The sequence below is a fragment of the Musa acuminata genome, chromosome BXJ2-6 (assembly GCF_036884655.1).
Source record: "Musa acuminata AAA Group cultivar baxijiao chromosome BXJ2-6, Cavendish_Baxijiao_AAA, whole genome shotgun sequence".
Lineage (NCBI taxonomy): Eukaryota > Viridiplantae > Streptophyta > Magnoliopsida > Zingiberales > Musaceae > Musa > Musa acuminata.
In genome coordinates this window covers 44,013,255-44,037,700 of record NC_088343.1, presented here as the reverse complement: position 1 = coordinate 44,037,700, position 24,446 = coordinate 44,013,255, and the positions used below count along the sequence as shown (strand labels likewise).

At 44.2% G+C, this 24,446-nt stretch overlaps 4 protein-coding genes across 9 annotated transcripts; 3 read left to right on the top strand and 1 right to left on the bottom strand.

Annotated features, from left to right (window-relative positions):
- The first annotated feature begins 173 nt into the window (after positions 1-173).
- Positions 174-6,124, top strand: LOC103990127 (uncharacterized). 2 transcript variants are annotated; one of them, XM_009409163.3, is made up of 4 exons: positions 174-418; positions 1,996-2,067; positions 3,585-3,707; positions 5,639-6,124. In XM_009409163.3, the coding sequence occupies exons 1-4, from the start codon at positions 247-249 to the stop codon at positions 5,854-5,856; spliced, it is 585 nt and encodes a 194-aa protein (XP_009407438.2). In that variant the 5' UTR covers positions 174-246; the 3' UTR covers positions 5,857-6,124. The 2 variants fall into 2 exon arrangements, with proteins under 2 accessions (XP_009407438.2, XP_009407439.2); XM_009409164.3 differs by lacking the exon at positions 1,996-2,067.
- LOC103990128 (protein SLENDER RICE1-LIKE 1-like) lies at positions 5,987-9,407 on the top strand. Its single transcript, XM_009409166.3, has 2 exons — positions 5,987-6,126; positions 6,312-9,407. Exon 2 carries the CDS (start codon positions 7,513-7,515, stop codon positions 9,334-9,336), a length of 1,824 nt encoding a protein of 607 aa, XP_009407441.2. The 5' UTR covers positions 5,987-6,126; positions 6,312-7,512; the 3' UTR covers positions 9,337-9,407.
- Positions 9,408-9,855: 448 nt separating this feature from the next.
- Positions 9,856-13,015, bottom strand: LOC103990129 (protein PARTING DANCERS homolog). Of its 5 annotated transcripts, none has more exons than XM_018827536.2 (9): positions 12,871-13,015; positions 12,193-12,314; positions 12,031-12,119; positions 11,838-11,933; positions 11,659-11,753; positions 11,533-11,573; positions 11,366-11,449; positions 10,588-10,766; positions 9,856-10,093 (listed from the first exon to the last, which is right to left on the bottom strand). In XM_018827536.2, exons 1-9 carry the CDS (start codon positions 12,971-12,973, stop codon positions 10,081-10,083), a joined length of 822 nt encoding a protein of 273 aa, XP_018683081.2. In that variant the 5' UTR covers positions 12,974-13,015; the 3' UTR covers positions 9,856-10,080. The 5 variants fall into 5 exon arrangements, with proteins under 5 accessions (XP_018683081.2, XP_018683082.2, XP_018683080.2 ...); XM_018827537.2 differs by having other exon boundaries at positions 10,588-10,746; XM_018827535.2 differs by lacking the exon at positions 9,856-10,093 and adding an exon at positions 10,128-10,377.
- Positions 13,016-17,687: 4,672 nt separating this feature from the next.
- LOC135615873 (ABC transporter G family member 36-like) lies at positions 17,688-24,432 on the top strand. Its single transcript, XM_065114945.1, has 23 exons — positions 17,688-18,443; positions 18,544-18,664; positions 18,762-18,850; positions 18,949-19,033; positions 19,111-19,270; positions 19,363-19,439; positions 19,528-19,581; positions 19,662-19,752; positions 19,817-20,118; positions 20,192-20,473; positions 20,545-20,861; positions 20,925-21,085; positions 21,186-21,289; positions 21,349-21,505; positions 21,578-21,900; positions 21,978-22,310; positions 22,392-22,682; positions 22,771-22,854; positions 22,947-23,080; positions 23,156-23,383; positions 23,454-23,625; positions 23,704-23,958; positions 24,032-24,432. The coding sequence occupies exons 1-23, from the start codon at positions 18,118-18,120 to the stop codon at positions 24,290-24,292; spliced, it is 4,407 nt and encodes a 1,468-aa protein (XP_064971017.1). The 5' UTR covers positions 17,688-18,117; the 3' UTR covers positions 24,293-24,432.
- The last annotated feature ends 14 nt before the right edge of the window (positions 24,433-24,446 follow it).

Here is a 24,446-nt window from a genome sequence, read left to right as displayed (position 1 = left end):
TGATAATACTTGTAAAAATAATAAAATTTATTTTATTATTCACAATTTTTAATTATTAATCATATTCTTATTCTTATATTCTCCTATTTCACGTAATTATAAATAGTAAAAAAATGGCAAATAATTTGTGTATTGTGGGAATAAATCTGAGGCGGCGACGTAAAAGAAAGGCAGATGGAGCCGTCGTGGCTCATCAGATCAACTGAAGGTTGGGGCGATAGGGTTTCTCTGTGAGTGAATCACCGGATGGGGGCGGGAGAAGGAGGGGGGGAAATGGCGGCCGCTGCGGTATCGCTGGACGGGGTTCGGGACAAGAACGTCATGCAGCTGAAGAAGCTCAACACTGCCCTCTTCCCTGTCCGCTACAACGACAAATACTACGCCGATGCCCTCGCCTCCGGCGACTTCACCAGGCTCGGTCCGTCCCGTCTCCTCCCTGCCCTCGATTTGGTTTCTTCGGAACCCTATTTCTCTTTGCCCTTGGTTCTTGTTTTCTTGCTTGCCGTGTGGACCATTTTCTTGCCGTTGGAAGCTGCGATTTAGCTTCTTGATTTCTGTGACAAGGGTCTACTTGCCGTGATTTGGCTTCCTGATCCTTCTGGCTAGCGTCCTTTGTTATTTTCTTGAAGGACCTTGTCGGGATTTCTGGATCGTGAGGGTTCAAACAATATTCTTTTCTCACTTCTTCATATTTCTTGAATGGGGGATTTCTTGATTTTCTTTTCGTGTGTTTATTGAGTGAACTCATCTTGCATCGACGATCGCTCACCCTTTCTTTGTCATCTCTTGCTTTCATGATTTTGACAGTCTTCTTGATGTGTTTGGGCCGTCAGATTTGTGTGCTTATTTCATTTATATTTGTGTGGTTGCTGTTGTTATGTTCCAGTATATTCTACTGATAGTTCGCTGATGTTTAATGTGCTGTTTGTCGGACCAGATGTGATTTAGAACCTATGGGATCGATCACATAGCTTAGGACACTTTCTATCAAATGCAGGCTTCAGAGCGATATGAAATCACTTTTTGGTACTATTCATAATCTGACCTAAAAAGAAAATACCCATCGAGTGACAACCAGTTAATATTCATTGAGATGTCTTTGCTAGCATGTTTTAGGCCTCTTTTAGAATTGCTATATTAAGAACCAAGAGCAAGGAAGTTAGCTTTCTTCAGAAAATTAGCTATACACTTGCTTGAGGTTTTGGAGTGCTCCGCCGTAGATCGAATATATTTAGTTTCTTTATGAATACATCACCTTAAAAGGCTTTGGGGATACTTGCCTTGTCCTTCAGTTCCTACTTTTAGCACCTCGAAGGTTTCAGTTAAAATATTACTGAAATCATCTCGTGTCACCTAGCTAGGTTGGTAATCATGCATTGAAGTCTGAAAACATATACATTGTATAAGGGAGACTGTAAGAAGGTTGCTGGGGAAAATATACCTTGTAAAAAGGATGGTTATAATTTTGGCATGACTGAAAACGAAGAGAAAGACATGTGCGTGGGCTAAAGTGAGAGGCTAGTGATATAAAAACAACAAGCCAAATTAGTTTTTGTAAATTATCTTGAAAGTAATTACGTTTCGCTATAGTCAATCAGCACAAGAGCATGCTAAAACGGCATAATGCTAGTGTAGGGCTTATGTTGACATGTTATGTGCACGGGGGCTTGCTGCTAAAGTTGGAAGGTATGATGAGTGAGGAAGGTGGAGTTACTTTGGTGATTTAGTCGAGCATTCTTTTTTTGAGCTTGAAAAAAAAAATGCTTGTAGGACTTGTGTGTTTATGCTGAAAAACATGGTAGATGAGATAAGAAAGTGGGGTAATTAATTATATTTTTTAACATGATATCCTGATTGAAGAATTAAACTGTTTAGGATTTTCAAACTTTGATTGTATGGTCAATACACTAATCAGCAATATATAACAAAGGCAAATTTCATTCAAAAATTTTTGTGCTGGCATCTTTCTTATATCAAAAGCTCTTCATACCGTAGGGTGTTGCTGTAGGGTGGTCAAGACAAGGTCCCAGACTGTGAAGAAAAGGATATTTGAAAAGTTAACATGTTGTAAGCTCCTTTTTTATTTTAATTAGTTATTTGTTTCCCTTGTTTTTGGTCACTACAAGCATGTCTGCCCATGCTATCTACCTGGTTCTGTGCATTTCAACCGTCAAGCAACGGCCCATGTTCCACCAGTATATAAATTTCATGATATATTATCTATCATAAATTTGCTTGTATGTCGAATTATGAAACATATGAGGAGTTTTTTGGAAAAAGGATTAAGATATCAAATAGTTGTTTTTTGAAGATTAATTTGGTTTTGTGAGCATAAATTGGTCCCTAAAGATGCTTATATATATAAAAAACATTAATGGAAATATGAAAAAAAAAGAAGAAAATCATGTGTATGACGTTTATTGACTTATATCTTATATAAATTCCTTAGAGATCTGTAGAAATTTGAGCTAGATGTATAACATAAAATGTGAAATGATTACATTCTTGAAAAGCTAGGTGTGGTACCGTTTAGAAGTAAATTAACAAAAAAATTGATTAAGGTGATTTGGGCATGTCCGAGGAAACCTATAATTGCATCAATGAGGTGAATTGAGTTATCTCTATAACACCCCAATTTAGTATTATATCCGAAGTAGACCAAGACTCGGATTGAATGACAAGGTTTGATCGTGTGCTATTGTTAATTGGGCTTAAGTATTTTGAATCATTTTAGGCTCAACGAAGTTAATAGATTGATCATCTCATTAGGTTGGGTTGTGACAAATGGTATCGGTGCTAATTGGGGTATAGTGAGAGGTTTGAGTAGGAAATGACCATCCATGGTGGATGAGCCAAAAGATACGTCACGATGTGGAGTCATCATTGAACTATGCCTCACATGCACAATACTAGAGTTTGATTCTGGTTATGCTGGGTCTTGCCGAGAATGTTATACCCTAAGTGGAGTAGATTGTAACACCTCAAATTTCAGAAAGGAAGAAATAGAGAAAAACCAAGTCAGTCTTGGTTAAAACAGTGAGAAAGGGTAAGATAGCCCTTGAATTCTTGAATGATGTTGGTGTTAGGTTGTTGCATCAATGGAGCACTTTGTATTTAAGAAACCTGTACTCCTTGAAAATGTTGATATGGACTAGGTTGCCATGCCCAAGTGACTATCATGACACATGGATTTTGGCAGTAGATTGACATCATTTGGTATATCACTAATTATATTGAGTTAGATAATGATGTGAATAAGCTTCATTTGTTGAAATAGGTGATGCAAAGTCTTTAATTATGGCATAGACGAGCATATAGAACCTACTTCCTATTTTATGGAAGATTTTAACTCCACTAACCTGCTCCATGAAATAAAAAATTATTTGGTACTAATTTTTCTGAAGAAAGACGTTGTCCATAGTTGCATGAAATATGGAAGAATCACAATTATATGGTACCATTTGATTCTTGATAGAGTGACTAAGCAAAGATATACTGAAGGAGCTTCTGGACTTCTAATTGTATCCTATTTTCTGTTCACAAATTTACAGAACATTTTTGCTAACATTTCCATACGTCTGTAGCTTATTTCAGTGACATATGTGTTGGTTCAATTGCATGTCGGCTTGAGAAGAAGGAAGGAGGGGCCATCTGTGTTTATATTATGACCCTAGGTGTTTTGGCACCATACCGTGGGCTTGGAGTTGGTAAGACTCTATAGTTTATGTTTTATGATCCAGTTTATATATCTATAGATTTCTTTTTTTCGTTATGCAACTTTTCCTTGTAGTTCATGCTGTGGACATCTCACTTTATCTTTTTAACAAGTTTTTTCTTTCGTTCCCAGGTTACATATTTTGTTTTTATAACATATGAGGCATATAAAAACTTAGTGAAAAATAACAGCCCTTTGTGTTTTTCTGAAACAAATTCCAGAAAATTCACATGTAATTCATGTTATTGCTTTGAGGATGAAGGATAATCTGCTGGATGACTTCATTTTATTTGAAAACTATCTTTGAAGATGTGCATATGCAAAGTCTTCTATTTGTCTACTTGTGTGTATTTAAAGGTCACTTGAATTGGTCCTTTTCTCCACTTTGCTGTGGCCCCAACAACTAATTGTCCTGTTGCATCCTCTACCATCAAACATGTCTCCTTCCCTCCTGTCTTTTCATACCTTTCATACTTTTGATCAAACCGATGCAGGGCACAAGCCGACAATGACCAGAGAGCATTGGGAGATATAGGAGAAAAGGAATGGTAGAAAGATGGGATGTACCATCTGACCGCCATCCTCATCCATCTTGCTACCGTCAACAATACTTCCTGCAACATGAAATACTGTACTATGCTGGCCCACAGCAAGTACTTGGTACTGGTATTTAAAATGTTGTCTAAAACCGTCTAACCTACATTCATCCTTCCCCCAACCACCAGCTTAGCTCCAGTCTCCCTTCCTGTTGATCACTGCCACCTTATCCTGAGGTTCAACACAAGAAACAAGACTGTAAATAGGACTTTTTCAGGGATTCTAACCACTCACTCATGTTTGCCAATTTATAGCTTGTGAAGGTACTTCTCAGCCCTAACTGATTGGTAACCGGCTACAGTCTTATCGATCATCACTACTTAATATGTGGACTACATTTCAAGTGAGATTAGATGTGTGATATAAATTGCCTTCAAGAAATTTAATGAAAGATCTTAAGAAGGTCAAATTCTCATTGCATAAATCATCTTTTTTTATGCATTGAAGTATCTGATTAGGATTATATACTCTTTTCCTTGTAGTAGTATTTTTTTTTTCTTGAGACATCATTTTCTTTAACATATGTTTAATGCAAGTAGTCATTATTTTCTCTTCCTTGATGTATGGTAGCACTTTCCTCCATCCCTTTCTGTAAGAAGCAGAGTGCTTTATCCTTAATGAATATCTGATTACACAAGTAGTAACACAGTTAAGGGCGAGATTTTGTACAATGGTTAGATTTCCACTTTGCTACCGGGGTGACAAAACACCATCTAATCTATTCCATACAATGATGCTCTTTAGATTGTGCATTGGATGAGAGTCTCATGCACTATGGATATCCTTTACATGTGGTGACATGGTTCACATGTTTAAACTAACTTGACATTATTGCTTGACATACATTGTGATGTTGAGTCAGCCTTCCACATTTCATGGTGAGTTTCTTATTAAACATTAGTGTCTCGCGGAGATCTAGAAAAGCTTTGTAAAATTTTTTAGCATAAGCTTAATGCCCGTCATACATTGCTAGTCAAACTATGTAAAATTTTTTAGTATAAGCTTATGCGGTTGTTCGAAACTTTTCATAACTTGTTTTAATATGCAAGTCATTGTTTTCTAGTACCAGACATCTGCAGAACGATTTTTACTTGATAAATTGGTTAACCTCTGGGGCTGGCTTTCTCAGCTCGATTGTTTTCCATGGTAAACATGTTCTTATTGTATATAAACCTTCTGGTTTGAGTTCTTTTTTTGCATTTCATCTCAGATGGTGTTTGGGTTTTTATGTTTTACAAATGTAATCGCTTGTTCGAAGTTATATTACAAAAATTATCAGCTTTAGAAATTTGACCATCTTATGAGACTCCTTGTTCATCTTACCAGGTACAAAGTTGTTGAATCATGTACTGGACTTGTCACACAAGCAGAATATTTGGGAGATCTACTTGCATGTGCAGACAAACAATGACGATGCAATTGCCTTCTATAAAAAGTTTGGATTTGAAATCACAGACACCATACGGAATTATTATATGAACATCAGTCCACCCGATTGTTACGTGCTCAGTAAAGTCATTCCCCAACCTCACTCAAAAAAATGATCCTTGGTGTGCCATCTCTGGACCTGAAATTTTAGACAACAAATGGCTTTCAGCCTATGAAATATTATTCCGAGAGTGTGTTGGCTTATCCTAATTTCTTGGGAGGCGGCGGAAGACTTTACTGGTGAGTCTTCCATACAGGACTGACTATATGTTGTTGGCACAAGGCTACCACGACTTGTTGGTGTGAAAAGGCCATTGACTTGTTGGTCTGCTTTAACTTGGTTTTTTTGGCAACAGGAACACCCTCATGATAGAGTTTGTTCAATGGTATTTGATTCTGACTTTTTTTTTTTTCCTTCTAAATAGTTGCAATATCGAATGAACCCTAGTTTTATTTTATACATGTGTTGGAGTGAAATGATTTATAAATTTTGCTCCAAGCATGAACAATAAATCTAATCGAATGGTGACTTAAGCCTAAGATTGACTCATAACTGATTCTTTGTTGGCAGAGATTGAGAGAGAGAGAGAGAGAGAGAGAGGTTCACAGAAAAAGGATATCAGCGACGACGAGGATCTCTCTCTCAAGGATCAACCCTCCAGGTTTTGTTGGAATTTAGCATTGATATGGATTTCTGTCCTGAAGCAGGACACGGCAATGTGCCCAGTGGCACGTCATTTTTATGTATGTCCTCGCGGAGAGAAGTGAAGTAATAATGCTTGGGATTTTTGAGAATGAGATCGTCCCTTCTTCCGTGATCAACATTCGTCATGCGAACGTCAACGATTGCAACTTTGGGGAGCGGGGGCGGGGGGTTACCGAATCAGTTCGAGGAAGCTAATTTACCGGGGTGGTTGCGTGACTTGCTTTGCTCTGTCAAATTCGGCCTGGGTCGACGGGACGACCCATTCGCTGGGTCCACAGACCCGGTGCACGATCCGGCAGCGGAAAGCGACGCTTGGCCGGCCCACTGAACGGTCGTCGTCCCACCCCCATTTGCTGCTGCTGCTGCACCAAGCTCACCTACCCGTTGTCTGCGGTCCAATGCGTTGTGAATAAGATGGCCCCGTGACATGGTTGGTCTCCGGAGGCTCACATAAACGGTGGGAGCAGATTGTTTTTGGACAGAGGGAGGGCTTTCCTGACATGGACCACCCACTCCTCCCGACTGATTCGCATGGGTCCCTCCCTCCGTCTTCACCGTTCACAAAAGTGGAGTCGGTTGCATGAACACAGGTGGCACGGTTCCACCGCCGTTTCGGTGGCGTGGGCTTCATGTCGGAACACCCCATGATTCTTCTTCTTCGAACGGGTTTCCGAGGCCACGCAAGACTGAAGGTCCCCCCCCGACTCCTTTGATTCACTAGAGCTGGCGGCCTCTGGTCTCTTGTTCAGAGGATGGGAGTTACTCTGAGCCGAACGAACAGGAAACAGAGGAGCGGCAAGCGATAGAGGAAACAAAGAGCCGCTGAGGAGGGAGCCGTCCGCCCGGACAAACCAGATGAAAGCTGGTTCTTAACCTACGTGTTCATGCACCTCCGAGCCCACGTGTTCTTGTCCCCAAGCTGACGTCACGCTCCCTCGTTCCCCCCTCTCCTTCCCCCCTTCCCCTTCCCCTCAACCTAACCTAAACAAAGAGGCGGGGGGTGAGGGAAACAGAAATCAGCCTCCCGTGGAGAAAGAGGAGAGAGAAGCATCAGAAATCTTCCACGATGTCCTCCTCCTTCCGGTCGGATATGGGAACCGATCCGTACGATTCGGTGGGAGACGACCGGTGGATAATAGCCTCTGCCTCCGACCGGGGCTCCGCCCACGGTGAGATCGACAGCCTCCTCCATGGCGCCGGCTACCGCGTCCGTTCGACGGATCTCCGCCACGTTGCCATTGGCCTGGAGCAGCTCGAGTCCACCATGGTAGGCGACCAGTGCGTCGCGTCCTCGGCGGAGGCGATCCACTACAACCCCTCCGACCTCACCGCCTGGGTCGACTCCATGCTCTCCGAGCTCGCCCCCGACCCGCATTTGCTGCGGCATCCACAGAGCACCGCCACCGCCAACACGTGGGCGGATCCGACGCAACAACGTCCATCGCTTCACCGTCTAGAGAACCACCACCAGCATCGGAACGTTCCGGCGGTCTCACTCCAGAGCATGGACGAAGAGGAGGACGCGGCCATCCGTCTCGTGCACCTACTCGTCAGCTGCGCCGACTCCGTCCAACGCGGCGACTCCGAAATGGCCGGGAGCCTCCTCGACCAGACGCGGCTGGCTCTCGCCCGCGTCAACACCGGCTTCGGCATCGGCAAGGTCGCCGGCTACTTCGTCGACGCCCTCTGCCGGCGCCTCTACCCTCCGCCTCCGTCTGCCACCGGTGGCGGTGGATCGGCGGCTAATCTGGAGATCCTCTACCACCATTTCTACGAGGCCTGCCCTTACATCAAGTTCGCCCATTTCACGGCGAACCAGGCCATCCTGGAAGCCTTCCAAGGGCACGATCGGGTCCACGTGGTCGACTTCAACCTGATGCACGGCCTCCAGTGGCCGGCGCTAATCCAGGCCCTGGCTCTCCGCCCCGGCGGGCCCCCTCTTCTCCGCCTCACCGGGATCGGCGCCCCCTCGCCCGACGGGCGCGACGCTCTCCGCGAGGTCGGCCTCCGCCTCGCCGAGCTCGCCCGTTCGGTCCAAGTCAGGTTCGCCTTCCGCGGGGTCGCCGCCACCCGGCTGGAGCACGTCCGGCCGTGGATGTTCCAGGTAGCCCCGGGCGAGGCCGTCGCGGTGAACACGGTGCTGCAACTCCACCGCCTCCTCGGGGATCGTGCATCCCCCGAGGGAGGCGACGCAGCGGCCGCGGAGCCAATCGACACGGTGCTGGAGTGGATCGTGGGGCTGAAGCCCAAGATCGTGACGGTGGTGGAGCAGGAGGCCGACCACAACAAGCCGTCGTTCTTGGACCGGTTCACCGAGGCGCTCTTCTATTACTCGACCATGTTCGACTCGTTGGAGGGCGGAAGAGTGGGCGGATCACATCGCGGTGGTCAGCAGCAGCAGCAGACGGTGGTTGCTGCGGTGGCGGAGGCGTACCTGCAGCGGGAAATGTGCAACATCGTGTGCTTCGAGGGGGCGGCCCGGGTGGAGCGGCACGAGCCTCTGGGTCGGTGGAGAGATCGGCTGGGCCGGGCGGGTCTGAGGGCCGTCCACCTCGGTTCCAACGCGTTCAAGCAAGCGAGCATGTTGCTGACGCTCTTCTCCGGGGAGGGCTACTGCGTGGAGGAGGTGGCCGGCTGTTTGACGCTCGGCTGGCACAGCCGGCCACTCATCTCCGCATCCGCCTGGCGAGCCGACGACGACGACGCATCCCCGCCGCGCGATCAACAGACCCTAGTCCTTCAAGATCACAGCAGCAGCATCACCAGTGGCAGTAACAACGTCGTCGACGGCGACGACCACCTTCACCAACATAGCGTGATGAGGAGTCACATGGGGAGTAGTGACAGGATCAACGATACTGGCAGCGGCAGCAGCTGCAGCAGAGTATAGTTTGTTGGGATGTAGATATAATCCAATGATATTTATCTATCTATCTATCAATTCTCAAGTCTTCTTCTTCTTCTTCTTCTTCTTCTTCTTCTTCTTCTTCTGCTCTTTCAAGTATTTCACCTCACGGGCGCAACAGGTTCTCTTCGATTTCTTGCTTCCTCGTTTCTTTTCGATCTTCGATGAAATGTGTGATGTTGCAGACAGACAGACAGACCAGGAGAGCATCTTCTGCGTTATTTCACCATAAAAGAGAGAAAGAAACGTGAACGGGGAGCCCGACGGAGCGGTGCGCGGGTACATTCACGTGGTGCAGCGCCGTGACAGGTGGACGGACGGGTCACATGCGCACGCGGGGACCGGGGACCTCACGTGCGCGGGGATGTCGCGTTGGCCACCGTACGCCACATCTTTTTTCGGCTGCAATCTGGGCTTGTGGTGGTGTCGGGCAAATTTATGGCACGGGCGCGTGAGCCTTCTCTTTCTTTCTTTTTTTTTTAAATGGTGGCCGATGGATGATGATACATACAGACTATATATATTACCTCTTCGTCTTAATGATGCATGCATACAACTGGCGCCTTAAAGCCAGTCATATTTACTTTTTGCATCACAGACAGACGGCTGCCTGTAATGTGTTAATGGGTACGACTGCACTTTTGCCTATCGCCAGCGAAGTCGTCATGGTTGCACGTTTGGTGGGCCGTCGAGGTCTTCGCCTTCCCATCCTGATAGTGCACGCGTGGCCTACGAAGAAGTCCTGCAATTCCACTGCATCATCACAAACGCATCTACACGTGCATTCTGCACTAGATTACTTTTCGAGTCCTGAGAATTTTCTTCCAAAGCAACCAACACTCCACATTTCCTACTCCCAACACTAATGACACTAAATTTGATTAGTCAGTCGATCTGATACCAAAAGGATAAAAAAGGACGAAGACCAAAAGTTTTCGTAACGTCTTTCAAAATATTTCCATTACGGTATTGATCTACAACTTGTTTTGTTTCTTGATATTTTTTTTGGTCCCAAGAGAACATGAGCTGCAAGGAGAAGAGGATACAAGCAAGAAAATTTTAAGGATTCTGGAATTTCTGAAACCTTAAATATGATGTAATTTAGGCTATCATTTACCTGATAATAAATATCATGCACAGACACACAAAATTATCATAGCCTAAAATAAACCTAGAGCAGCAAACATTAGCTTGAGAAACACACACCATATCATATTACCAGGCTAGAAATCGTACCTTTGCAACTTAGTCGAGTTTTGGACTGAGATAGTTCTTTGGATCTCTGAAAAACCTAACGATTCTTTCGGCTTTCTCGACCGAAAGGTCAGTTGTCTCCAAAATAAAGCTCTTGGATGCTTTGGATATTGCTTCGATAGAGCCGATAGATTGCACGAGCTAAACAAGCCAAAGAGTGACTGTGTTTCATACATGTCAATAGGAAACTTGTCAAAGCATCAAATGGAAATCAAAGCAGAACATCACTAAGCAAAGCAAAGAGTGACTGTGTTTCATATATATGTCAAGAGGATCCTTATCAAATCCTAAAATGTCATCAAATGGAAATCAAAGCAGAACATCACTGAACAAGGCAACGAGTGACAGTGTTTCATATATATGTCAATAGGATCCTTATCGAATCCTAAAATGTCATCAAATGGAAATCAAAGCAGAACATCACGAAGTAAAAAATAATAATCATGTCATAATGAAGCATAGTAACAACAGCTGAGATTACACAAAATTAATAAACCAGTGGGGATATTTTATGGGGATGTTACATGTATTTTCATTAAAAATCAGTGCTGCAAAATTACGTTATAGGACAGTTGCCGCAACTCAAAAATCAAAAGCAACATAATCGTAACTGGTGTTACATGTATTTAAGATTGTGTTCTACGGGTTATGAGATTCTTATCGATGAAACTCCTTTCCATATCAACATAAGCTCAAGCATAATCCCGAGGCTTATGGTTAAAGCATATTTGTTGCTTCGCTAAGGGTATAAAGAGGTTACCGCATTTGCATCATGATCGTCGATGCCAGGGATGGAGGTGACCACTCTAAGGAACATATCCATTCCTTGCACAGCTCTCTCACGCTTCCATACCAAAATAACACTGATTAGGCATGCTGGTATCAGAATGACAGAATGCTCGAGATTAAGAATGTCGACCAACTTACCTCGCTCCTCATCGTACCAACCGCGTCTTGTCGTTTACATACTAAGGCAGAAGATTTACCATATTACAGAGAATGCACAACTCGAAACGGAATGCTTCAGCTCATCACCAAGGGTTAGTGTTTTACCTCCACGAGCATGTGCTATCTTCACAATCTTCTCAAACCCCATCTCTGGATCGCGAACCGGCACAAAGGTCGGTCTACCAAGTTCTACGCCATACCTTTGATGCCAACATAGAAAAACCATTCATGTAAACTCAACTCAGGAATAAACTTGAGGACGGCAAAAGAACCGAATTGCCTACTTGAAGTATAAATGATTAAAAGAATCATTTTGCTCTCTCGTTGGGACACCAATGACTACATATAAAAGCCTGAATTGAGCCTTCAGCCTTTCAACTCTGTGCATCAAACAAAGCATCATATAAATGCATTGGAAGGAGCTCCTAAACACCACCATCTTATTCTGCAAATACATGAAAAGCAATTCTAATTTACCTGGAAAAGACGACGGAAGCCTTATCAGGATCCCAAGTTGTTTCGAAAATGAATGCTACTGACAATCCGCCATTGTTGAATATGAAGTCCTACAGCCTCTCCATGATCAGATTGACAGATAAATGCATATTCTACAGAGCTGGAAACAAGTGAGGCGTTTACAGGGGATATCGGTAGGAAATTAAGACGGTATGAGTTTGCACTTAGGAATGAAGCAATGAAACGGATGAAGGAGGGATGCTGCTCGTCTCTCCAGGTTGGGTTCATCAAACAGACCCCACTGCCTGCATCGGATAGAATTGGCGTCGACGATGAAGCACGAATCTTAATTCAGTTGCCACAATTAAGATAAGCATGAAACTTCCTCGCCCCCTTTTTCGTTGGACGTTTATGGAAGTCAAGGACGACAAACAAGAAAGCGAACGATTAGATATGCGAGATGAACAATCAACATTGTTCGAAGCCCCGGGATCGAGAAGTCCCTCTTCTCGACAAATGATAAATGTCCTAATCAACAGCATGCAGGTTCGTGACAAGAAACCCCAGTTAGACAAATCAAGAAGAAATATCATGAAAGGAGACGAAGATCAAACAGAACTCAGTGATCGGATCCAGCGAGGCGTGCGAAAGAAGCAGCAGGGGAGAGGACAGATCAGGAGTTTGAAAAACAGAACCAGATAACCCCCGTAAAGATCTCTCCCAAGCGGCAGCGGCGTCAGCAGGCAAGCAAGGAAGAACGAACGAAGACCAAGAAAGGGAGTAGGGCGGACAAGAAACCAAATCGAGAAACAACATAACGGCGTCCGTACAGGGTAACGAGGGGGAGGAGAAGGGACGGACCGAGCTTGGTGCAGTCGCCGGAGGCGAGAGCATCCAGCGCCACCGGCACCGCCGCCATATCCGGTCCTCGTCCGCCGGCACCCATTCGATGATATGACCCCATCACTTTTATGGAGGCGACCAATGGCGATGCATCGCCTTGATATCGTATGGGTTTTTCCAAACGGATTGATGAGGGGTTTGATCCGTGGAGGATCCAATACTCGGACAGTTGGACTCGAACGTCTTATCGGATCGACGTGTGGATCCGAGAGCGTCAGATTATTTATTGGGCATTATGCCTTCGACCCAATTGGACGGGGCTCGAATTGCATCCCATCACATCAATCATGAGAGTTCCGAATACATTTCATATCTATAATAATAATAAAATATTTTATAATAGAAGATATAATGGATCATTCAGAGATAACTGCTCAATATTTAATTTTTACTTTAAATATTATTTACTTAGGTACGGATCGAGTTGGACTACCCCAACCTCAATCTTTCATCGAATATTGGGTGATACATCGAAAGATCAAACAACATTTAAAATGATATATGTCGCACATCATAATTGGGATGGATCATCGTTCTTATCGACGACCAACCTTTCGATTATATATATCTCATGAGAATAATTTAAATATATAAAAATAAATATTATTCAATGTTAGGAGTATCGTACTCTTCGATTACTATTTTATCACGAGCTTGAAAGTAGTGATAATCGATAGGGAAGCATTTGTTTAGTGATACGTGGTATATTGCAAAAGAGACATACGATATAAGAAAGTCATTAATGAAATCTCTCGTTCGATATTTATATATCACATCATCAAAGAGACATACTGACATGTACAAGACATATTTTCGATCAATGGATCAAAGAAAATGAAGAGATAGAAAGAAATAGAAGTATCATGACATCGTTGAACAGACATTGTCGATTATCGATTGGTTTGTTGGGTCTTCTCTTAGTCACCTATCGTCGAATGATTGATCGATGAGTTGATATATTATGGAGTCAATGTGATGATTTTATTATAAGATTGGTATTGGACAAGCAAGTTGATTCAGTAAAATATCTTACAAAACTAAGTCGAGGACATACACAATAAATATTTTCATAATGCTCGAAATTATAATCATAAGAAATGATATTAACTAAAGGAGTCGAAATGAGTGAGGTATATCGTAAGCTAATGTATTTCACTCTATTATACATGAATATGATAATTATCGATACTTAATGAAAAATTATTTTTACGAAAATAGTTTTGTGATAGACGTTACTAAGACACGACGGTTCCCATAAATATTGAGCATTGCAATTAATATCAATGTAGCAACAATGTGACGCACTCGATTAACATAGAGTTGACGAGACATTTCAGTAGTATTTTTGTAGCGTTTAAACATTCAAGTATCAAATTTCTTGTACTATAATGAAATTAATATATGATAGTGTTAAATTTGATCATTGATTGTCAGCCATGGAGTCAATTTGACTTGGTTGTTCTTTTCAAAACTCTGCATTTAAGAATCAATTTGATTTGATTGTTCTTTCAAACCTCCAAGAGGAATCATAACGTGGTAGCTGCATTGAGCTAACTTCCTTAAGATAGATCCGTTATAATGGAAGTCATTATCGTAAACTTTATAACGAAGACACTTATAGTGACACTCATTTAATGCTCAAATCAGTAATAATTTTAATATATAATTCTAAAAAATTCTTAATAATCTATTGTTAATAATTAGAAGTTGTCTTACATAAGTTTTATCTCAAATCTCAGGTTCAATAAAAAAAATAAACAAATTAAGTCAAATGATTCCATATATATATATATATATATATATATATGAAAAACTCTTAAGAAAAATAAAAATCAAGGTGGTGATGTGCTTTAATATAAACGATCACTAATATATTGTCATGAGTGAAGTAATATTATTGATATTTTGAAGTCAAGCGATCGATATCTCAACGTCAATCTACCAACATGTCACTATTGTATGATTAACACATCAATGTTAGGTGGTTGACACATCGATACTAAATGAATGCTAGATAGAGATAAAGATAGATTAATACAACTTAAAAAAAATATCAAAGATCAATATTTAGAAGGAGTGACGATATGATTGAAATAATATAATTGATAGTTCCAGTATCGAATGATCGACACATCATCACTAGATGAGCAATATATTGACATATCCATATTAGGTGGAGCTAAAGAGAGATAAGTACAGACAATTCGCACAAGCAAAAAAATAATAATAATAAAGATCAATAATATTGAAGGGTGGGGCGATTGGCCACCAAGAAATAGTTCTAGAAGTAGGTCCCATCCATCGTAAGAATACCAAGACGTAGTCTCCATCTCCACTAACAAAAATGCAGAGGGAAAGAGACGGGAAGAATTGTTGTGTTGTGAGTGATAGCATCTGCCGTCGTTGTAGTCGATCACGCCCGCCACCTCTCTCGGCATCACATCGTCGAAGTCTATCGCCGACGAACCATAAAAAAAAGATGGTGTGACCGTCGAGGTTGCACTCCTTCAAATAAAGAGTGCTTTCTTTACTGTCTTAGGTCATCCAATTCCGCGACATTTGCGCAGCTGCTGACCGACGGCGTCTCAGATTACAACTTTGACGCTGATTCATATGCTGAAACGATTGCCTCCCCAAAATATTATTATTATTATTATTAAAATAATTAAATATATATATATATTGATAAGAGATCATTTGGTCAAATTATCTATTTTTTGACAATAAACTTACCTGCATAATTTTATCCTTTTTGAAATATTCAAACTCCAGGAATTAAATTATCTTATCAGTGCTTTCTCTTATAAGAGATTTAAGGGTTTATAACTGAGGTGCACTGTTTACGAACTATTTGGTCGAACGGTCATTAGTGCAGTCTGTAGGTTCGTTAGGAATTATTCGTACGATTTATCCTTTTAGAATTTTGGAACTTCAAAAAGCATCTTTGAGGGTAAAAGAGACCTGATAGACTAACTATTGGTTCCTATTAATCGGAGTTGAATCCGATTAATGATCTAACGATTTCAAATCGAATCGAAAGTAGAACTTGATGATTGAATTTTTAGATTTGGAATCGGAACTAATTAACCTAATCAATCGAGAAAACTTAAAAATAAAAATAAAAATAAATGATCAAAGATCATTTAGTTTAAGAAAATTAAAAATAAATTATCAAAGATCATTTTGATTCGGATCCAAAATCCGAACCAACATATCCATATATTTTCAGAGATCCAACAAATCGGTGTAGACGATCTCGATATAAAATATCAAAATGATGGGATATGATCGATTCGATTCTTTGTCTTCTTCTACACGATCAACATTTGACTCATCATAATTCTCCTTTTTTTGGGGTACGGCAGAGATCCGATTTGATTGTCCAAAGACAAAACGGATCGAATCCGGTCAGAATTGCCGCTAAGCCAAAGAAATAAGTGGCATTGTTATGAGCAATAACAAAGAAGAAGATAAACAACTACTGTCGATGCATAGGGAAGAGCAACTCTTTATGACCTATTCACAATAATATATTTCTTGAGACACCGTAGCTCTTCTTCTTCTTCTTCTTCTTCCTCCTCTCTAAATAACATCAAACAAATCATACATACGTATCCTATGAGTTTGTCACGCAACATTTGCTTGGACTGAATCCATTCACATGTCATGGGTGTCGTCACCTAAATGAAAAGAGTGTTTAGTCAAATTGCCAAGATAAGATGATCCCAACTATTCTATCAAATAAATTACATTTTCTAATTGATAAGGATAATAATTACGATAAGACTCACGTAACATCAGTTACGACGCATCACGCCTCTATCAACTTGATGAGGCACCCGGTCAACGCGGATCGGAACGCCTATCGAGGCATATTAACACCCTGCTTAGGTTCGATCCCTCACGTCACGCCAACGGCAATATGTCAGATGCTACCAGAAATACGATCCTACTCCCTACGGACAGGCACATTATACAACGGTAATTCTCACTATAAAAATCTTCGCACTCCGAAAGAAGGGGAGAGAGACAAGAAGACACAACTTAGCTAAAGAAACCCCTGCGACTATCCACTAACTTGATCGTCGGAGGGGTTGGGTCGAGCTCCCCGACCCGACCTTTGTGCAGGTGCGCAGGCGGAGGTCACCCATCAAAGGCGCAGGCGAGGGCTCTCTCTCGGTGGAAACGACTACTCCGTCCCGATCGGACCCACGTAATCGGTCGCCTCAGCATTCTCGGGAAACGTTCCAGGGAGATCCCCTATCATACGAACCCGAACTAAGTCACGACGGCCCTGAGACCATGGCTCAAAGTTGTTTACACCAATACTAATTATTTTCTCTCTTTTTTTTTAAATTATATATTTTCTTTTGAATAATATTGAAAATACCTCTTATCGACGATCTCGATACGATCAAAAATCGTCCTAACAAAAATACTATGAAATTTACTCTAAAACATTATAAATAACATAAATTTGGTATCATAATCTCAACAAAAATATAATATTACTTATTGTGAATCTCAATAGCTTCAATAAAAAAATATTATAATTAAGTCAAATAAAAATATTATAATAATTTATTTATTTTTATTATAATATGAGACGACATATTCATATATACATACACATAGACAAACGGCAGACCGTCTCGTCCGTTGAATGGTTCGGTTGATGAGTACCTGATATGCTTTATAAATCGCGCATAAAAGTCATATGATGGCGACTCCTAAGCGATTGATTGCTTTCTCGCTGTCCAATGGAAGATTGCACACTCGATAGACTCCGTGGAACGCTCTCGGGGTTGGTGGCATGAAAACACAGATCAGACGAAGCAACACTCGGAAGGGCGCCCGTCGTAGCCCGAAACTCCATTGCTATCTCTCGTCTTCCCTTTTGACTGCGAATCGAAAGCGATAGGATTGAAAAAGGCAGCGAGAGCCTTCCGTCTATCTCCTCTGTTTCTTCCATCGGTTGTCTCCACGGGCAGAGCTGATCTGTGGTAACTGAGCAGAAGAAGAGGGAAGATGTCAGCTCTGACCGGTCACACACTTGGAAACTTCGTCCCTTTACTTGGGATGTCAGTTTGTAGCATGGAGAGTGGTAGTAAGCACCGCTACGGCTGTGTCACTCTATAAGATCTCTCTTCCGTCTCCCTCCTACTCTTTGCGGGAGATCATTCGACCGGAGTTTGGTTGGGGGAGATGGAGCCGAGCGAGGTGCTCAGGATAGGGAGCCTGCGAAGGAACAGTTCGGTATGGAGGAGAGGGGACGAGAGCATCTTCTCGCGGTCGTCGCGGGACGAGGACGACGAGGAGGCACTCAAGTGGGCCGCCCTCGAGAAGCTGCCCACCTTCGACCGCGTCCGCCGGGGCATCCTGGCGCTGGCGGAGGATGGTGGCGAGCTGCAGGAAGTCAATATCGAGAGGCTTGGCTTCCGGGAGAAGAAAGCCCTTATCGAACGCCTCGTTCGTGTCGCCGACGAGGACAACGAGCGCTTCTTGCTCAAGCTCAGGGATCGCGTCGACCGGTAAGGAAACTGTGACTACCAAGTATTCCCTTCTTCTTCTTCTTCTACTGCGCTGCTCTGCTTCTGTTAACTCTCTATTGCTTTCCTTTGGTGATTGCAGAGTCGGGATTGATCTGCCCACCATAGAAGTCCGATATGAGCACCTCAGCATCGAAGCAGAGACGTATGTGGGTAACAGAGGATTGCCTACCATCTTCAATTCCACCCTTAACATGCTAGAGGTATTGCTACTCTCTCTCTCTCTCTCTTTCTCTCTCTCTCTGCTAATAATTTCTTACTGACCATGGTGCTTCAATTCCTTGTGGGGATGAACAAAAGGCCTTTGGAAATTACTTGCGAGTACTACCAAGCAGAAAGAGACCTTTGTCGATCCTTCATGATGTCAGCGGAATCATCAAACCTCGCAGGTATGAGCTCTACAGCACCACCAGCTGTCTGGTTTCGGATCGTCAGTGATCTATCCATTACTGCATCTCTTCTCCGTATAACCAAACTTCGTCTTCAGGATGGCTTTGCTCTTAGGTCCTCCGGGATCGGGAAAAACCACGCTGTTGTTGGCTTTGGCTGGAAAGCTCAGCTCTGATCTCAAGGTAAAAAAGTGGCTTCTATGTCGTGTTCCATCACACACAAGTTATTATCTTCTTTGTGGGGCTGTGACTGACCGCAGGTTACCGGAAAAGTGACCTACAATGGCCATGACATGAGTGAATTCGTCCCTCAAAGAACCGCTGCGTACATCAGCCAGTATGACCTTCACATCGGGGAGATGACAGTCCGCGAGACGCTAGCTTTCTCTGCCAGGTGCCAAGGAGTAGGCACTCGTTACGGTGAGTATCGATCCCCTGTTTGATCCTGGCAGGCTTTTCTTGTGTTCCACCACTGCATCTTGAAGTATATGAACGAATGCAAATATGCCCAGAGATGTTGACTGAGCTCGCCAGGAGAGAGAAGGCCGCAAACATCAAGCCAGATCCGGACATTGATGTGTTCATGAAGGTGAAAGCTTTTACATGGCTCTCTTCTCCCGCTAGAAACTCGGTGCAAGAACCACCTCTGTTCTGATAGCTTCTTGTTTTGCTGGCAGGCGTCTTCGATGAAAGGGCAAGAAGCCAATGTGATCACGGAGTATATCCTGAAGGTATCATCACGATCATGTGTCAAGATGTTCGTAACTCGAGTCAGATCAAGAGACTAATTCACTTCAAACCACTCTGACAGATCCTCGGTCTGGAGGTCTGCGCTGACACCATGGTAGGAGATGAGATGTTGAGAGGAATCTCCGGTGGTCAAAGGAAGCGTGTCACGACAGGTACACCATTGGATGCTCCTTATCTATCCTGTCGAGCATCTGATTTCAATTTTGGTCGACGCAGGTGAGATGCTTGTTGGGCCAGCGAGAGCTCTGTTCATGGACGAGATATCAACCGGTCTGGATAGCTCGACTACTTTCCAGATAGTGAACTCGCTCAGGCAAACCATTCACATTCTTAGTGGAACTGCGATGATTTCCCTGCTCCAGCCCGCACCGGAGACATACGACCTTTTCGACGACATCATTCTTCTCTCTGATGGCCTCATCGTGTATCAAGGTCCTCGTGACAATGTGCTCGAGTTCTTCGAATCCATGGGCTTCAGATGCCCCGAGCGGAAGGGTGTTGCGGACTTCCTACAAGAAGTAGGTCTACCGTTGGAATCTTTCTTCCATCTCTCTGGTGTGACACTGAGCCTTGATTTGGTTGGGTTGATAGGTGACATCGAGGAAGGATCAGCAACAGTACTGGGCTCGGCATGACGAACCTTACAGATACGTGCCTGTGAGAGAATTTGCAGAGGCATTCCAGTCCTTCCATGTCGGTCGAGCCTTGGGGGACGAACTCTCTGTCCCCTTCGACAAGACCAAGAGCCATCCTGCTGCTCTGACGACCACAAGATATGGGGTTAGCAAAAAGGAAGTGTTGAAGGCTAACATCGACAGAGAACTGCTGCTGATGAAGAGGAACTCGTTCGTCTACATCTTCAAGGCGACCCAAGTAAGCAACCTCTACCTTCATCGATGGCGATGAACAGTGTCTCATACCACCTTGTGATCCTCTGTTTACAGCTTACCATCATGGCAATCGTTTCCATGACCGTCTTCCTGCGTACTAAGATGCCTCGGGAGACGGAAACCGATGGGTTGACCTATTTGGGGGCACTGTTCTTTTCGGTGGTCATGGTCATGTTCAATGGGTTCTCTGAACTCGCCATGACCATCATGAAGCTTCCTGTCTTCTTCAAGCAAAGAGACCTCCTCTTCTATCCTGCATGGTCATACACGATACCGACATGGATTCTCAAGATTCCCATCGCATTTGTTGAAGTTGCAGTGTGGGTTTTCACAACCTATTATGTCATCGGATTCGATCCAAATGTCGGAAGGTAAGAACTGGAACTCTTGCATTGTTGTCAGAGTGAACCAACCTTACATCGTCTCCGCATCAGGCTGTTCAAGCAATATCTGCTGCTTCTGGGGATAACTCAGATGGCATCTGCCGTCTTCCGAACCATCGGGGCATTAGGTAGGAACATGATCGTTGCAAACACCTTTGCGTCGCTTTCGCTGCTCATTCTTCTCGTGCTGGGTGGCTTCATTCTTTCACGAGGTAAGCCATGATTCCTCTCTCTCTCTCTCTCCGTCCGTCTCTACAACATGTAATGTGGCTCAGAAACGGCATCACCGAGATCTGCTGCTGCTTGTGGCAGAACAAGTGAAGAAATGGTGGATTTGGGGCTACTGGATCTCGCCACTGACCTACGCACAGAACGCGATATCAGTGAATGAATTCATGGGCAACAACTGGAAGCATGTAAGCACACTTCTTCTGCTGAATTCATGCAAAAAAACTCGATCTAAGTTCTGCTACAGACTGCTCCAGGATCGAACGAGTCGCTGGGCGTACGAGTGTTGAAGTCGCGTGGAGTCTTCCCGGAAGCAAGATGGTATTGGATCGGCTTTGGGGCTTTGGTTGGCTACGTACTTCTGTTCAATGCTCTGTTCACTCTGGCTCTCAGCTATCTCGATCGTGAGTAGTGTTCCTCATCTCTGCAATACTGCATCAGGAGCAGGATTTGATTCGGCTATCTTCAATTTGCAGCCTTTGGAAAATCTCAGCCGCCTATTTCTGAGGAGACTTTGAAGGAAAAACACATCAATCTAACCGGAGAAGGATTAGAGTCATCATCCAGAGGAAGGAAATCTATAGATCACTCTGCATCCAAGAGCAAGTCCCGTGGACATGCCAAGTCAATGCTCTCTAAATCTCGGCGTGCGGGTAGCGAGAATGGAATGAGGAGGAAGGACAGCTCATTGGGTTCCATGAAGGCAGCTTTCGATCAGAACAGAAGGGGAATGGTCCTCCCCTTCACCCCGCTTTCCATCACCTTCGATGATATAAGATACTCTGTCGACATGCCTCAGGTGCTCATTCTCGTTCCTGCTCGGCAGTTCATGTTCCCGGAACATCTTTTTTGACGGACTGTGATGGGCATATGCAGGAAATGAAAGCTCAAGGTGTGGCGGAAGACCGCTTGGAGCTCCTCAAGGGTGTGAGTGGATCTTTCAGGCCAGGTGTGCTCACGGCGCTGATGGGCGTAAGCGGAGCCGGGAAGACGACGCTGATGGATGTGCTGGCTGGGAGAAAGACCGGGGGATACATCGAAGGAAACATTAACATCTCCGGCTACCCTAAGAAGCAGGAGACCTTTGCTCGCATATCAGGATACTGCGAGCAGAATGACATCCACTCTCCTCACGTCACGGTTTACGAGTCCATCGTCTACTCCGCCTGGCTTCGGCTACCTCCTGAGGTCGATTCTGAAACAAGGAAGGTTCGTCCAAGAGCACAGATACACCATGCGCGCACCTGTCTTCCGTGCAAAGGCTCACTGACTACATGCCATTTCTTGCAGATGTTCGTCGACGAGGTCATGGAGCTTGTGGAGCTGACGCCACTGAGGGATGCGCTGGTTGGGTTGCCCGGAGTCGATGGGCTATCGACCGAGCAAAGGAAGAGGTTGACCATCGCCGTGGAGCTGGTCGCCAACCCATCCATCATATTCATGGATGAACCCACCTCTGGGCTCGACGCAAGGGCTGCGGCCATCGTCATGAGGACCGTGAGGAACACGGTGGACACCGGGAGGACGGTGGTGTGCACCATTCACCAACCCAGCATCGACATATTCGAAGCTTTCGATGAGGTGAGAGATCTCTCGAGGAGGTAATTGAATTGCACGTTTCGAGTGCAGAGTAATCACCGCGGTGTGACTTGTGCCGGTTTGTCTGCAGCTCTTCCTATTGAAGCGAGGTGGAGAAGAGATATACGCAGGTCCCCTCGGTCGCCATTCTTGCCATCTGATCGATTATTTTGAGGTGAGACGATCGACAATAGATCGAATCGTATGTAATGATTCAGCAGGATGATGATACAGTCAACTGTGTTTTTCTTGATCTCCTTCCGTCAGGGAATCAATGGTGTCAGCAAGATAAAGGATGGTTACAACCCCGCGACATGGATGTTGGAAGTGACGACACAGGCACAAGAAGGCATACTGGGTGTCGACTTCAGCCAAGTATACAAGAACTCGGAGCTCTACCAGTGAGTGCTCTGTTTCCTCCTCTCTGTATGTAGCAGACCGCCATGCCTTACATCGGTGCACATTCCGCAATGCAGGAGAAACAAGAGGTTGATCCAGGAACTGAGCAATCCTCCTCCGGGTTCGAGTGATCTCTACTTCCCAACGCAGTACTCTCAACCAATGGCCGTGCAATGCATGGCGTGCCTGTGGAAACAGCACTTGTCATACTGGAGGAACCCTCCGTATACCGCCGTGAGGTTCTTCTTCACAACCATCATCGCTCTGCTGTTTGGCACCATATTTTGGGACCTCGGCTCCAAAACGTAAGCTTCTCCTTCGTCAAATCCTAACAACCCTGAGCTTTTGGCTACATCTGATCGAAATAATCTGCAGATCGAAGAAAATAGATCTGTTCAATGCTATGGGTTCCATGTACGCCGCTGTCATCTTCATCGGAGTGCAGAACTGCTCCTCCGTTCAACCGGTGGTGGCCGTCGAACGAACGGTCTTTTACAGGGAGAGAGCAGCAGGAATGTACTCAGCTCTGCCGTATGCGTTTGGACAAGTAATCCTCTCCCGAATCGGATTGACTAGCCTTGTAGACATGCATGCATCGATTAACACGGTGTTGTTCCATTCACAGGTGGTGATCGAGCTACCGTACGTTCTGATCCAATCGATCCTATATGGTGTGATCGTGTACGCCATGATTGCCTTCGAGTGGACTGTTGCTAAGTTCTTCTGGTACATATTCTTCATGTACTTCACCCTCCTCTACTTCACGTTCTACGGAATGATGACGGTGGGGATCACTCCCAACCACAACATCGCCGCCATCGTCTCTGCTGCCTTCTACGGACTATGGAATCTCTTCTCCGGATTCATCGTCCCACGACCTGTGAGTTGGAGACTCTGTTTACGTGTTTTCCTAACTCGTTGACATCCACTTAATCGACTCCTTCCTTCTGTAGAGAATCCCGATATGGTGGAGATGGTACTACTGGGCATGTCCTGTAGCTTGGACCTTGTATGGATTGGTCACCTCACAGTTCGGTGATATAGAGGAGAGACTCGAGGACACCGGCGAGGTCGTGTCGGATTTCTTGAGGAGTTACTTCGGGTTCAAGCATAGCTTCTTGGGGGTGGTTGCTGTGATGGTGGTGGCGTTTCCTCTGCTCTTTGCTTTCCTCTTTGCATTCTCCATTAAGATGCTCAACTTCCAAAAGAGATGAAGATGGCAGTGCCTGCCAAACACCAAAATATTTCTGTGATCATAGATAGATAATTTGGGGATATGTATGCGGTTTGATGATGAAGACAACTCTGTGAGTCATTCTTACATACAATTATGAAGCAGGTTATTTGGGAGCAATGTCGTAAAGAGCC